We start from the raw sequence: 15,000 nt of genomic DNA on the forward strand, positions 1-15,000 counted from the left end.
CTAAAGTATAAGTATGTTTTTATCGTTTTCTGCAGCTTTCTCCAGAACGTGATTTATAGCCCTAAATGCATTATATTGATGATGAAATACAGTTTGATAGGAATCTGCGCGAGATAAAAAATTTCAAATGGACGTGCTTCTAGAAGTTACTAAGTATGATCTGATGATGACCGGATGGGGGGGGGGTCGTTTATAATTCCGTGGCCAACGTTATATGATTCATCTAGTGTGGGTGATATGATCATTAGAGCAGTTAGTAATGCTGAATCTTACCGTAGCTTCCTCATAGCGTTGGGCGATGAGCGTGGAACAGAAATGTTCCTATTATGGGATGTAGAAATATCCGATCCATTTCCAGGTTGTATAATAGTATATACGTCCAAATCATGTTTATCGAGTTATTTGCAACCGATCGATGTCCAGTGTATCAAGATGGAGTCCCGCTAACGATAGCGAGTGCCCGGACGAAATATGGGCGAGCACCACTTCAGGCGCGTCACTTCCTGTTTGGGCGATCCGCCGATCGGCCACCAGATGGAGCTCTTGAACCGTTGGAGAGTTGAGAGGGGCTCAACAGTAGATCTCAGGTCTCCGGGGGAGAAATATGATTTCGATCACAGATTTTTGAAATATTGATATCAAAGACGTGGTACGGCGTCTTTGGCAGAATGAGCATGGCGAGGAAAGACGTCGTACGGCGGTTTTGGCGACCATAGTGTTAAAGAAGGTTAACCCTTTCACTACCACACTAAAGAAGGTTAACCTTTCACTACCACACTAAAGAAGGTTAACCTTTCACTACCACACTACAGAAGGTTAACCCTTTCACTACCACTACAGAAGGTTAACCTTTCACTACAGCAGGTTAACCTTTCACTACCACACTACAGACGGTTAACCTTTTACTACCACACTACAGACTGTTAACCTTTCACTACCACACTACAGACGGTTAACCCTTTGAATGAATGAATGAATGAATGAAAAGTTTATTAACAGATTACAGAATGGGTACAGTACAGTACAGCTCAATACATACAATTGTTAAGGGGATGCAGACCAGAGAGAGACTTTCGTCTTGTTTACATCAGGGTCCCCCATTTTCAATTCATCGTAACATATATGACATACAGATAGACAGTACTGCTACATCTATACATTTATGACATACCAGATTTGCAAATACAGTACTGTTTGTGATACGAAAAGAGTCCAGAAAAAAAAAGTATATACATTTGATGTAGAAACTGTACATTGGAGGAGGTGGGGGGGACTGTACATTGGAGGTGGTTGGGTCGGGGGGGGGAGGTTGGGTAGGAGGGGTGGGTGGGGGACACTGTACCACTGTACAAGCAAAACTGTACATTGGAATATACTTGGTAATTTACTGTACATTGGAGGGGGTTGTGTTAGGGGCCAGTTTCGAATTGAAGTCTCCCGTGTGTTTTTTGAGAGTGTTTTTGAAAGTGGGTAGTGATTCACATTCCTTTACAGCTTTGGGTAGGGCGTTCCACATTGATGTGGCATAATTGCGAAACGTGTTTAGTCCCTTGTTTTTTTTTATTTTTTTTTTATTATTATCTTTCTTCCCCTCCTTTTTCCCGATTTTTCTCCCATCCCACCCTTCCTGGTTGTTGCATACTTTCCCCTACTGTTGGTCCGGGAGACCGGAGACTGTCACATGCTTTCCTCCGACGCATGTGCAGCCTGGGGCAGGCCAACCTGGCCGCGCAGGTTCTCACCGGGGAGAGTGTAGCGTGTGGGAGGCCACACTATCTCTCCTCAGTTCCAACCCTCGCTGAGCAGGCGCCCCGACCGAACTGTAGGGGTCGCTGTCCACAACGCCCAGGACCCACCCTTCAGCTTTCCCACCCCCTGATACAGCCAATTGTATCAGTGTGAGAGGCCAGCCAAGCTGATAGCAACGCCGGGAGCTGGATTTTAGTCCCTTGTTTGAGCCGAATCTGGGTTTAACATGATTTGTGGAGCTCCCTCTGGTGTTGTGATCGTGGTATTCACTGACCTTTGGGAAGTATTTTGACATGTACATGGGTACCTTGGTCGTGTAGTGTATCTTGTAGACCAGGCCCATTGCAAGTTGCTGTACTCTGTCGTCTACTCTAAGCCATCCTAGGTTGTCAAAGTGGGCAGGGGTGAGGTGGGTTCTAGGAGTCAGGTCAAGCAGTAGTCTGACCAGTTTGTTTTGAGATGTTTGTAATTTTGTTTTTAGCGCCTTTGAGGTGCTTTGGTACCATGAGGTGCAAGCATAGTCGTAGTACCTGTTGCGGCAGTAGACTGTCATAGACAGGTAGTGCCGAGGGGCTGAGCGGAGGAGTTCAAACAATTGACGCGCAACGTGAAATAACTCCGTTCCACGTCCAGGAAATACATTTAAGGCATTTATTCTTTCGCTTCATCATGAGACAAACAAAATACGATTTGCACTTTGCGGTATTGCGTTATTGCGGTCAAAAGAAAATATGCTCTCCTAGCTCTCACCCCCTCTCTCCGTGAACTGTCAACTTCTGTGAACTGTCAAACACCGAGACCTGTCAGCCGTGAAAAGGTGAATGAAATTCCATAAAACACTCCCATTAGCGCCACACCCCCGTGAGCACGCCCACCACCTAAAGTGACAGTACAACTAATAATACAACACAAATAGAATACTGAATCATAATAAAGAGACCTCCATTACGGCACCTACATGCCGGCCCCTAATTATTCAAATATAATAATTACACAATTGTAAAATATGTAGGTGCCTACAAGAAAAAACATTAAATTATTCAAACAATAGTTCTTTTTCGTTACCGGCCCCTAATTACTCTAACGATAGCTTTTTTCGTTACCGGCCCCTAAACATTAAATATAAGGCACAATCATTGACAATTTTTTTTTTCCGATTTTTTTTATAATTTTCTCGCAAATGTCCTTTTCTTCTTTCTTAATGGTATCCTAGGGCCAGAGGTTACTAGCACATAGCCTTAAGGAGGGATCTTTATGATCGCTAGGTCAGTCAAGTCAGAAAAAACAAAAAACTGTAATCCAAAGTGGCAAAGTCAGTTTATGAGTGTATATCTCCATGTATTAGTCTATGGGTGCACATCTCCATGTATCAGTCTATGGGTGTATATCTATGTATCAGTCTATGGGTGTATATCTATGTATCAGTCTATGGGTGTATATCTATGTATCAGTCTATGGGTGTATGTCTATGTATCAGTCTATGGGTGTATATCTATGTATCAGTCTATGGGTGTATATCTATGCATCAGTCTATGGGTGTACGTCTATGTATCAGTCTATGGGTGTATGTATATGTATCAGTCTATGGGTTTCAATGAATATGAACATCTGATGTCCTCATGGCTCTTCCGCTTCCTGATGAAGTTCAATTTCTGACGTTCTCACGGCTCTCTTTTCTTTTCACCTCTCTTTCCTGTTGAAGGCAAACCTTTTGTCTTTGAGCCGGCACCGCTTCCTCTTCCTTGGACATCTCTTCGTTTTAATTTGGCCCTTATAGCCTCGGGGCATTTCAGAAGTAGTGTCATCGTTTGCTTTGTCCCTAGAGTCAGTTGTGTATGAATCTTCAACTGGCCATTTCGATTTTGGACTCGCCAGTGCTTCCTTCTTTGATTCTCTTTTAGCTCTGAATTTCTTTCCTGTATCAATGTTGTCCTTCGATTTTTCCTGGGACACAGGTAGGGCTGGGCGATATGACGATATTATATAAATATCGGGTACAGTTCATTAACGATACACTTTTTAAACGTATCGTGGATATCGTGATGTTTTGCCCAAGAGGCTTGTGTTGCGTCAATCTGGTCCACACGTTGACACTTTTGAACAGCGCCGCCCCACACACACACTACTGCATCAAAAGTTACTACTTATGATAACAAAGGCATTCGTTTTGTGGCATTGACGTTATATAGTTACACTTTCAATAACATCAGCGTATTTACATAGCAACGACCGAGGTCGACCTAGATATAGCAAGCATTAGCCGTTCATATCTCAGCCCGTGCTGACTCCGTTGTGCCCATTCTGCGGTCTGTTAATAACGTTTTCAATCAGACAGATGTATGGAAATGCTTTTATTATAACATCCGTTGCAGTAAAATCATTATGCCTCCAGTCGTTTAGTCATTCTGCAGAGCTAAAAGGTAAAAGTCGGCCGCGGCGAGCTACCGCTGCCATTGTTGTTTTCATTGAGCTCTCCAATAGCGGAAGTAAAAAATTAATACGCGCTTGCCGATTGGTGCTAAGAACAGCAGGGCGGGTGCAAGCGATGTGACGTAATTGGCAGACGCGACTGTCAATCAAAATGATTCTGTTTGCCGACTGAATGAATATAAACGTTATTAACAGATTGCAGCATAGGTACAATACAGTACAGCTCAATACAACAACAGTCAACAGTGGACTGGAGGATGCAGACCAGAGAAAGACTTTCGTCTTGTTTACATCAGGGTCCCCCATTTTCAATTCATCATATTTCGTATCTAAATCATATAATATCTCATTGCTAAATATATGCAATATATAATCTAATAATCCAATAATCTAAATCTAATATATAATATAAAAATGCTAATGTCTTTAATGTTAGCTTGCAAACTCAAATACTGTCTTGGTAAGCCTCATAATGAATTGTTTGGGGGGAAAAAAGAAAAACATCGTGATGCGTATCGTGTATCGCCGAAAGGTCAGAAAATATCGTGATATCATATTTAGGCCATATCGCCCAGCTCTAGACACAGGCTTGAAATCCATGTGATGGTCCTCAGAATTGTTGCTTTCAAACTTAATGTTATTGTCTACGTTTCTGTCACGCCGCCTCGCTCTCTTGGAAGCAACAGAATCGTCTGTTCGCTCTTCTTTCTTTTCCAATTTTCGGTTCAAATCCTCTTGTAGCTCTTTCTCTGAAGTGGCAGCTTGTCTGTCCTCTGCTGGGTTTGATTTGTCTCTTGCCAAACTCCCGTTCTTTGGACGATTCTGGTTGTCCAATTTTCTTCAGAGAGGTCCGTTCACAGTCCAACCCAACACAGTTTTGACTGCGTATGGACCCTCGTCCACACTCCGTATAACTCGCCAAGGCTCCAATGCCTTGGGAACGTTGGCTCCTATCAACAGGTCAATCCTGCCTCTGTGGACTGGCATGCTTTCCTGTGTGTAAATGTCAGGGAGTTCATAAAACCAGTCACCATCTAACGCAGCCACTTCCAAGTCTGAAATAATGTGGCTTTCAACCACTTTCTCCTGGCCCATAGTCCTAAGGAGAATACTTGTTCTTCTTCCGGTGACGTTCAGCTTGCTCATCAGCCGCTCAGTGCAGAAAGATGCTGAGCTACCGGGATCCAGGAAGGCATAGGTAGTCATTGTAACATGTCCTGCTTTAGATTTGACCTGTACTGGTACTATAGAGAGTGTACTGTCCTGCTCACCGGCCCCTGTAAGACCACTGGATTGTACAGAGATCGGAGCACTGCCCACTGCTGTCTCCGATTCTCTTTTGGCTGGCCTTTGATCTGTTTCCTCCTCCTTGTGGTACATGTGAAGTATGCTAGGGTGCCTGAGATTGCATATTTTGCAATAGAGGCGTTGCCTGCATTCTTTACTCAAGTGCCCAATGCACAAACAGCCAAAACACACATTATGATTCTTCAAGAAGCCAATCTTCTCGATATGCACCCTCCTTTCCAATAGAGAGCACATATCCAATGTGTGTCCACCTCCGCAAAACCAACAAGTCGTTGTACTAGATGAGCTTCTCTCCATCTTTGTTCCAGGTTCCTCTTTCCTATCAATTGTTGCAATGGTGGTACCATAGCTACTTTCCTTTGCCCTTGTATATGGTTGATTGCTGGACTTCCTCACATCCTTAGGTGCTGCTGCTGATGGTGTGTCCTGTATATTGCCAAACACTGGATCACTTGCAATTCTCACCTGTCGTTCAATGAAGTCAACAATGTCAGGAAATCTAGCTCTATGGCCACGCCTTTCCTGCAGGTCACAGGCCACAGTTCTCCATAAGTCTCTGTGCTTGTAAGGTAATTTTCTAATGATGGCTAGCATGTTGGCAGACATGTCCAACTCGTACATCATTTCCACTTCTTCCATGGCGTTGCAGCATCCTCTCAAAAAGAGACTGTATGCTTGCAGAGCTCTGACATCTTCTGATTTTATTGGTGGCCATGAAAGAGCCTTTCCCATGTAGGCAGAAGCAATTCTATGTCCATTCCCAAAGTGCTCATGTAGCAAAGCCTTAGCTTTCACGTACCCTCGGTCATGAGCCATATGCTGACAGCTTCTGACAAGCTCACGAGGCTGCCCCCTAGTGAACTGTTCAAGGAAGTACAAGCAGTCCATATGGTTGTCAGTCTTCTGTTCAATACTGTGCTCGAATGACTTTATGAAGGTGTGATAATGTAAAGGGTCACCATCGTAAATTTGAATGTCTCTTTTAGGCAAGAATGAAAGAGACTGTTGTTGGACTAGCAAAGCTGTTATTTCATTTTGTTTCTCTAAAACAGTGATTATGTTACTGCTGCTGGTTGATTGTTGTGGTGCAGGGTGAATGCTTTGGTGCTGAATCCGTGGCTGTGCTTGAGTGCACTGTAACGTCCTTTGTCCCTTGACCCCTGTGTGTCTTGACAATTCGGGTTGTGGTTGTAGATTCTGATCTGTGGTTGTAGCGGTTTGTGCTTCAGTACTGAGTGTTTGAACATTCCTTTGTCCTCTTCGGAAATAAGAGCTCATGCCATCAGATTCAACAGACATATTAGTTGAAATACGAGATCCTCCAGAGCCTCTTAGCACATTGACTTTAGCTGCTGCATTTCATTTCCATTTCGAGTTCAAGTTGCTCCTTCTTCTTTCTTAGTTCCTCCTTTTTCTTTCTTAGCTGTTCCTCTTGCTCTTCCTCCTCTTTTCTTCTTTGCTCCTTTTGCTTTCTTAGCTGTTCCTCTTGCTCTTCTTCCTCCGTTCTTAATTGTACCCTTTTCTTCCTTAGCAGCTCTTCTTCTTCCTCTTGCTCTATTGCATGCTTATCCTTTAATAGCCTTTGTTTTGCAATTAGAGCGGCTATGTCAGATTCAGCTTTGCGTGCGGAAGACGTGGTTGAGATGTTAGACCTAGGCCCAACAGAGCTTCGATTGGCTGAACCTCTGCTTCCAGAATTTGACACACTGTCACTTGGTTTGATTTCATCATCATCAGCTTCAATTACATCACAGTGTTCATCAGGTATTTCGACAGGAGTTACTTGCTGTGTTACAGGTATGGGGGTATCATGTACACAAACATTGGCACTTGTACTGTACTTTTGTCTCCCAGTTTCAGAAAGCCACTGCCTTACATCATCCATGAATCCCTTTTTGCATTTTAATATTGTTTCAAACCATTCGTTTTGTTTTTCATGTTCCTCTTCAGAAATTAAAGAGATTACAGATTTGTGTAACAGAGTGGTATCTTCAACCATTTGGTTCAAATTGTCCAATTCAGACTGCACCTGTGAAGCATTGTCATTATCGTCCATAAGCTGCTTTAATACCTTCATAAGACCTTTCATTTTGCGAACATTTGCTTGACGTTCATTATGAAGTGTCTCCAATTTATAGGCCATGCCTTTGGCAGTGAGTTTAACTTCTCTTTTTTTTCCATCAGTTTTTGATGAGCCATTAGTATCAACAGTTGATCCTCCCGATGCCATTTTTCAATAGCTCAGGTGCAATTATTCAATAATCCACAGTCCTCTTTAATGAACAATCAATCCATCAATCAATTAGCTGCCGTTTAGGCCACGCAACGTCCATGAGCGCAAGACGACGCAGCCAGTCAACAAACCGATCCCCAGTGGACAAGCAAAGTAACTAATTCACACTGTGTTCTTTAACACGAAAGGCTTCACAGTTGAATAAAACAATTTACTTAGCTTCTTATTGCTGGTCTGCGTGTCAGGCAGAGGTGATGTCGCGCTCCTCCAATGCAGCGATGATCCAAGCGTCTCAGTGATGCCCTCAAGATCAGCGCCCCGAGGCGACTCGAGGAATCCGTAATGTCAATATAGTTGATTTCCTTCTTATCAACGCTTTTGTTTGCTTGCTTAGTTTCTTTTGACTATATTGCGGCAGTAGACTGTCATTGACAGGTAGTGCCGAGGGGCTGAGCGGAGGAGTTCAAACAATTAATGCGCAACGTGAAATAACTCCGTTCCACGTCCAGGAAATACTTTTAAGGCATTTATTCTTTCGCTTCATCATGAGACAAACAAAATACGATTTGCACTTTGCGGTATTGCGTTATTGCGGTCAAAAGAAAATATGCTCTCCTAGCTCTCACCCCCTCTCTCCGTGAACTGTCAACTTCTGTGAACTGTCAAACACCGAGACCTGTCAGCCGTGAAAAGGTGAATGAAATTCCATAAAACACTCCCATTAGCGCCACACCCCCGTGAGCACGCCCACCACCTAAAGTGACAGTACAACTAATAATACAACACAAATAGAATACTGAATCATAATAAAGAGACCTCCATTATGGCGCCTACAGTACCCTTGAATGAGTGCTCCTGCCAGAGTCTTCAGGGTATTCTTGTTTACCAGAGAGGCGATCCGGTACAAGAATCGAGTTCGTTGGTTGACTTTTTTTATTACATTGGATGCCATTGTATACCTGTATGCCGTGACAATTAAAACTCTTGACTTGACTTGACATTTTGTCACGGGAGAGATTAGCCTCTAGGATGGAACCCAGGTAGGTAATTTCATCTTTCCTTGTGACAATATTGTCACCCACTGTAACTGAGAAGCCGTCGGTCTTGCTGAGTTTGTTATTTGAACCGAAGAGAATGGACTCTGTTTTGCCCAGGTGTAATGATAGTTTGTTATCACTACCACACTACAAACGGTTAACACGTACCTTTGGTTGTTTTTGCAGATATGAAGGAGCCGTCGTTTGAGTTCGTCCGCCCCCCGGTCTACCACCCTCCACAGGTTAAATTCCCTCACAAACAGCCCCTGCGCTACCTGGACCGATACCGCGACGGAAAGGAGCACACCTATGGAATCTATTGATCACAACCCACTTACTCGATGACCTGGAATCATTATATGTTAATATAATAAAAATGTTCTTTTTTCTATTTAAGTAAAAAAACATTTGTATTCAAGTTATTTCTTTATGTTCTATATAGTAACATGTCTTCATACCCGCTAAGATAAGTGGATTCATCAACAAACGTACTCATTCAGCTGAGAAGTGACTGGTGGCACCCAGGTGTGTTCCTGCTGCCACCTTCTTGATAACAGGGATTAACCAGACCTGACCCCTGATGGGAAGTCATCCATATCCAAGAATCATCATATCATTGTTTTTATTTGGTTTAAAGTCACTGGTAAAAAGGTCAATTTTGGATAAAAACATTTCAGTTCAGAGTTTTTATTTGCCACATGGAATCATACAATCAGTTTCTTCATTACACAATCATAAATATCATTCCATGGACAAAAGGAGCAGGAAGAAGAATAAATCTTAGTTACCTGCCCCTTATTCCTAAACTAAACAAGTATTTACTTAATGGTCGGCGTACAACCTAATTTACACAAAATAATAATTCATACCATTATACAAGAAACACACAATCCACAGTTAAACAAGAAAAAATTCAATAATAATAATAATAAAGAATAAAAGAAAGAGAGAAAGAATATATCTACCGGTATATATCTCACTATTCAGATCACATTTGATTTTCATACTGACTAAATATTTTTTTTTAATTGATAAACACTATTACCGGTACATCCCTTAAGCTCGCTATGGAGAGAATTCCACAACTTTACACCAATAACTGAAGGACACATCTGTTTAAGTGTGGTACATGCAAACTGATGTTTAAAATTGTATTTTCTCCTACTAAATTCACCTTCTAAATGAAAAAGATTTAGTCGTCTTTCTGGCAGTGTATTTCTTGCCCTAAACATAATTAACATTGTTTGAAACTTAACCATGTCTTCAAGTTTAATTATTTTAGATTTAATAAATAATATATTTGTGTTCTCGATAATTAACTTTATGTGTGATTCTTACAGCCCTCTTCTGTAGTATATATAATGGTTTTATATTGGTCCCATAAGTATTCCCCCATACTTCAACACAATAACTGAGAAGGTGAGATGAGTGAACAGTAGAGTGTTCTCATTGCCTCATACTCTAACACATCCTTTACTTTATTCATAACAAAAATACTATTTTTTTCTGTGACCAACTTTTTATTGTCTTTTTTTTTTTAAACAAGTTCAGAGGAAAGACATTCACATCAGCATTTCATATTAATTCACAGTGGCATAAAAAGTGTCTTTTCAGTATATAGATTGTCCGTCAGTATATTCATATACTGTGTAGCCTGCCTGTTTGTAGTTGTGACAGTCTCTTCCTCCGTTCTGACGGTCCTGTGGCTGCGAGATTGATTGTTTGATTTATCGATTGATTGATTGGACATTTTATTAACAGATTGCAGAATGGGTACAATACAGTACGGCTCAATACACCAATACAAAAACACTTTCGTCTTTCCAAAGGACCCTGATGGTTTCATGTGTAATTAGGTCTATAGCCTATAGTGTAATTCACATACAGACGGCCCAGGTCGCTTCTTAACCCCCAGCCCCCCAGGTTTGCATAGACATTTTAGGAAAGGGGGAAAGCATGATGCATACATGTATAGGATACAATTAATTAGAAAATAAACCATAATTATGTTTGTTAGATAACCTCTGATCCTGTTACAAAGTAATAGGGAAAAATACAATTTAGAAACAACAACAAAAATTATAACAGTAAACAGAAAAAGAAAAGATAAAAAAGAAACAGCAACATGATTTTTGTTCATTCTCTGGTGTCAAGGTTCAATCTAGTGGAGTACTGATTTTACCTTCTGGGTCGCAGTAAGTAATATTTGGATCGATTCTGTCCTTGCTCCAAAAATACAAAAATACTCTTGGACATCTTTTTTTTAACGTGTGCTATGTGCGATTTCCATGTTAATTTATCATCCATAATCACACCAAGAAAACGAAATTCATTAACTCTCTCTATATCAACTCCATCTATGGTCAGTACTATATTTTCATCTTGTTTTCGATTGCCAGAAATCATAAATTTAGTTTTTTTCAGATTCAGTGATAGCTTATTTACATCAAACCATTTCTTTAGCTTTGTCATTTCATACACAATATATTCAGCTAGTTCCTTTAAATTATTTCCAGAGCAAAAAAAATTGGTATCATCAGCAAACAAGACAAATTGTAATAGTTTTTAAACATCACAAATATCATTAATATATAAAAGAAAAAGTTTGGGCCCCAAAACCGAACCTTGCGGTACCCCACATTCAATTTTCATGATCTCAGATTTGACATTTGCCAACTGCACATAATTATAGGGAAAATATAGATTACATTATTCAAGTTTCCTTGGAAGGATAAGGAACAAGGCAAATTAATACTGTCATGAGTGCCATTTGATCAAACGTTTAAAACCATCATCATAATATTCTCTGAATTATACAAATATTACAGAATAATGCCATTAAGGATTACATCCATGAATTAAAATCATGTCAAACATCAACACAGTTTTTCCTAGTGCTTTGGCAGACTGCTGAACGGATCCCCTTCTACACTTTATTCTACAAAGAGGAAGCAGAACGACAGGAAGCAGTAGTGGGTCCGTGTTCATGTCCTGGCGAAGCGCAGCATCTCCTCCACGTCCAGTAGTTTCTCTCGGGGTTTTCCAGCCGCTCGTCCTCTCCTGCTCTCCTCCACATCGATCTTCTCCCAGTCGGAGAAACTCACAGGCCTCACTCCTGCACACAACAACAACAGAAACTCACGGGCCTCACTCCTGCACACAACAGTTTGCAAACGTTTGGACTTAAAATGGTAAATGGCTGCATTTATATTACATTCATCCAAAGCGCTGTTTCGATTTGTTCCTCACATTTGACCCGTTCACTCACACATTCACACACCGACGGCGGAGGCGACCATGCACGGTGCCAACCTGCTCATCGGGAGCAGTTAGGGGTTAAATGTCTTGCTCAAGGACACATCGACACGCTGCCCGGGAGGAGCGGGAATTGAACCGGGAACCTCCGGATTACCAGACGACGTACCTCTCTTCTCCAGCAGGGCGCAGATGGCCTGTGAGCCGGGCCGGGGGGCCGACACGTCCAGGGCCCCCGAGGCCACGTCCTCCAGCAGCGAGCGAGCCGTGTCCAAGCTGTTGTTCAGGGTCGTGGCGATGACCCCTGTGGGACCCGTCTTCACCCAGCCACTGCAGTACAGACCTGGGGGGGGGGGGGGAGAGAGGAGAGAGGGGGAGAGGGAGAGAGAGAGAGAGGGGGGAGGGAGAGAGGGGGGAGGGAGATAGGAGAGAGGGGGGGAGAGAGGGGGGGAGAGAGAGAGAGGAGAGGAGAGGGAGAGGGGGGGGAGGGAGAGGGAGAGAGAGGGGGGGAGAGAGAGAGAGGAGAGAGAGAGAAGGAGAGGAGAGGGAGAGGGGGAGAGAGGAGAGGGAGAGAGGGGGAGAGATAGAGAGAGAGAGAGGGGGGGAGAAGGGAGAGGAGAAAGAGAGAGGGAGAGAGAGGGGGAGAGGAGAGAGAGGGGGGGAGAGAGAGGGGGAGAGAGAGGGAGAGATAGAGAGAGAGAGACCATGACGGACCGTGACAATGGAGGCGGTTCTGGATATGGTTTGTGTTGAGAGTCACAGCCAACTAGTGACACTGGTTATTATGACATCCTGTTCTCCCTGTCACTTGCATGATATAAAGGTTTTAAATCTAGGCATATGTTACTGTATTCCTGTAATTACTCTATGTCTGGGCTGGGCTGCACAGCCAGAATGGAAAGAGAAGGGGGCCTCTGTGCTGTAAAGACAGGAATGTGACCTTGGCAGAGGAGGAAAGGAGAGAAAGCCTTGCAGTTATGAGGCAGAGAATTATTGTACACTGTAGACTACAGGATACATGTATTATGTTTGGACATGTCAATCAGTGGTTAAGTATATGAGTATTGAATAGTACAGGTATATATATATATCTGTATATATCTGTATATATAATATAAGCGTATAGGCTATTCATGATAGAAGGACCATGTACACAGCAGTCTCCCTCGTCTTCTTCTCTTACTGTTGAGTGGAGCCAGGAATGTGGACACAGAACGTTTGACCTTGACAGTGGGTAAATCTTTGCCTGCAGAGAAAGCCGGGCCCAGAGCAGAGGAGAGAATCACTCCCTTACAGTTATGAGGCAGAGAACTAGTATACATTATAATACAAAAATATACATACATATTATACTTTAAACTACAAAATACATATATGATGTGTGATCAATCAGTGTTTAAGTATACGAGTGTTGAGTTGTACATGTATATATATATATGCTATATCTGTTTTCTGTAGAATTTGGACCATTGCAGACATGGTGACGTAATGGGGGTTTTCCCAAAAGAAGTGATCCGTTGCTTCCCCGGTTGCTGTGGCAACTAGAAGGGGAGGGGAGTTCATCCTTGCTGAATTGTGTGTTGATTGGCTAGTGGAGTAGCGATGAGCCAATAACAACGACACAAGTTGAAAGAAGGAGTGTTTATCTGTGCTTGCTATATGACGCTACGGACCTATGTATAAAAAGGTCAGCTCGACAGATTTTCAAGCAGATTTTCACTTTTGACTTCAGACACCAGGCGTATAGGCTATGCTATACGAGAGAAGAGATGTTGTTTTGTTTTATAATTCTTTTAACTGAGTTGGACATTTCCAATGAGGTCTCTTGTGTAACTTGCTTTTTTTTCTAATTAAAAATACTTTTTTATAAATATCTATTGAGTTCGTGGACTGCTTTCTGCCAGCAATGGGCCACGATGCTGGCCGCGCCCCGCATTCCTCTGAGGTGACTATATACTATGGTAGTCTGACATACAAATTGAATCGATTGCTGCTTATTGCTTTTCAGCTTAAGTTATATATAGGATATATATATACATATGGCAATGTTTGTTGTTTGCGGGTTCCGTTATCTCTGTGTTCGATGGGCCCTGTCAAGTTTGTGGGAAACGGATGATCTAGTCACTGCAGGACCGGATGATCGGTACCACGGACCGAGGGGCCTGTCGAATTGATAAGGGGTACTGGGACTTGCAAATGATTATTAAGTATATATTATCAGTATTACAGGCCTTTCCTCACAAATGAGGATATTGGCGGTGATGGTGAAGTAATATCACCGAGCTTTCAAATGATCAGTATTACAGGCCTTCCCTCGCAAATGAGGATATTGGCGGTGACGGTGACGTAATATCATCAGGCTTTCAAATGGGTAGCATTACAGGCCCTTTCGTAAAAATGATGATAATAATGATGATAATAATATTATTGTTATTATAGGCAATAAGAGTTCTCCCAGACATACATTCGGTTTATTACAAACAAAGAAGAGGTTAACAACTCTTCTATGCTTACATTTCATATCAACTGGATATAACTAAACTAGTGGCGATGAAGTAAGCTTGATAGAAGTAGTAATTGACCCGAGAACTTCCACCTCGCTGGGGGATATCGGGCGGCCAAAGGGTTATATCTCAAGTAAGTGATCTGAGATAGATAAGAGACACGCCATCGGCATTCAACAGTTTGTATTTAGCAACTTTACCGTCTCTTGGGGACATTCTGTCACGTGTTGAAGTTCAAATGAAAGGAAACAGACTTTTTCAGACCAGAGTACAAAGTATCCTACATCATTTTATATTTTATTCTATCTTACTACTTATTGTTATTGAACACACACACCCTGCATTGCACCTTAACATGCACGTACACTAGGGCTGTCTTAAATACTTCGAAGCTTCGTTCGATGGGCATGGGATTCGAATATGAAAATAAAATTTGATTATTAAAAGAATATATATATATGATTTTTTTTGTGTGTGCTAAATC

The 15,000-nt window shown here is 42.0% G+C and overlaps 2 protein-coding genes across 3 annotated transcripts in view; one reads left to right on the top strand and one right to left on the bottom strand.

Annotated features, from left to right (window-relative positions):
* mrpl38 (mitochondrial ribosomal protein L38) overlaps positions 1-9,160 on the top strand; it is a 33,673-nt gene extending 24,513 nt beyond the window's left edge. Inside the window, exon 9 of the mRNA XM_084322411.1 lies at positions 8,944-9,160. Coding sequence (XP_084178537.1) covers positions 8,944-9,080 — 137 coding nt within the window. The 3' untranslated portion in view covers positions 9,081-9,160. The remainder of the gene's footprint in view (positions 1-8,943) is intronic.
* A 287-nt stretch (positions 9,161-9,447) lies between these two features.
* Positions 9,448-15,000, bottom strand: part of fdxr (ferredoxin reductase) — a 37,744-nt gene continuing 32,191 nt past the window's right edge. The window contains exons 11-13 of one of the 2 annotated variants that reach the window (XM_084322673.1): positions 13,196-13,258; positions 12,182-12,355; positions 9,448-11,872 (exon numbers count right to left, since the gene is read on the bottom strand). In XM_084322673.1, coding sequence (XP_084178799.1) covers positions 11,742-11,872; positions 12,182-12,355; positions 13,196-13,258 — 368 coding nt within the window. In that variant the 3' untranslated portion in view covers positions 9,448-11,741. The remainder of the gene's footprint in view (positions 11,873-12,181; positions 12,356-13,195; positions 13,259-15,000) is intronic. The other variant, XM_084322674.1, reaches the window with a different exon arrangement.

Source organism: Notolepis coatsorum (genome assembly GCF_963971535.1).
Source record: "Notolepis coatsorum genome assembly, chromosome: 10".
Lineage (NCBI taxonomy): Eukaryota > Metazoa > Chordata > Actinopteri > Aulopiformes > Paralepididae > Notolepis > Notolepis coatsorum.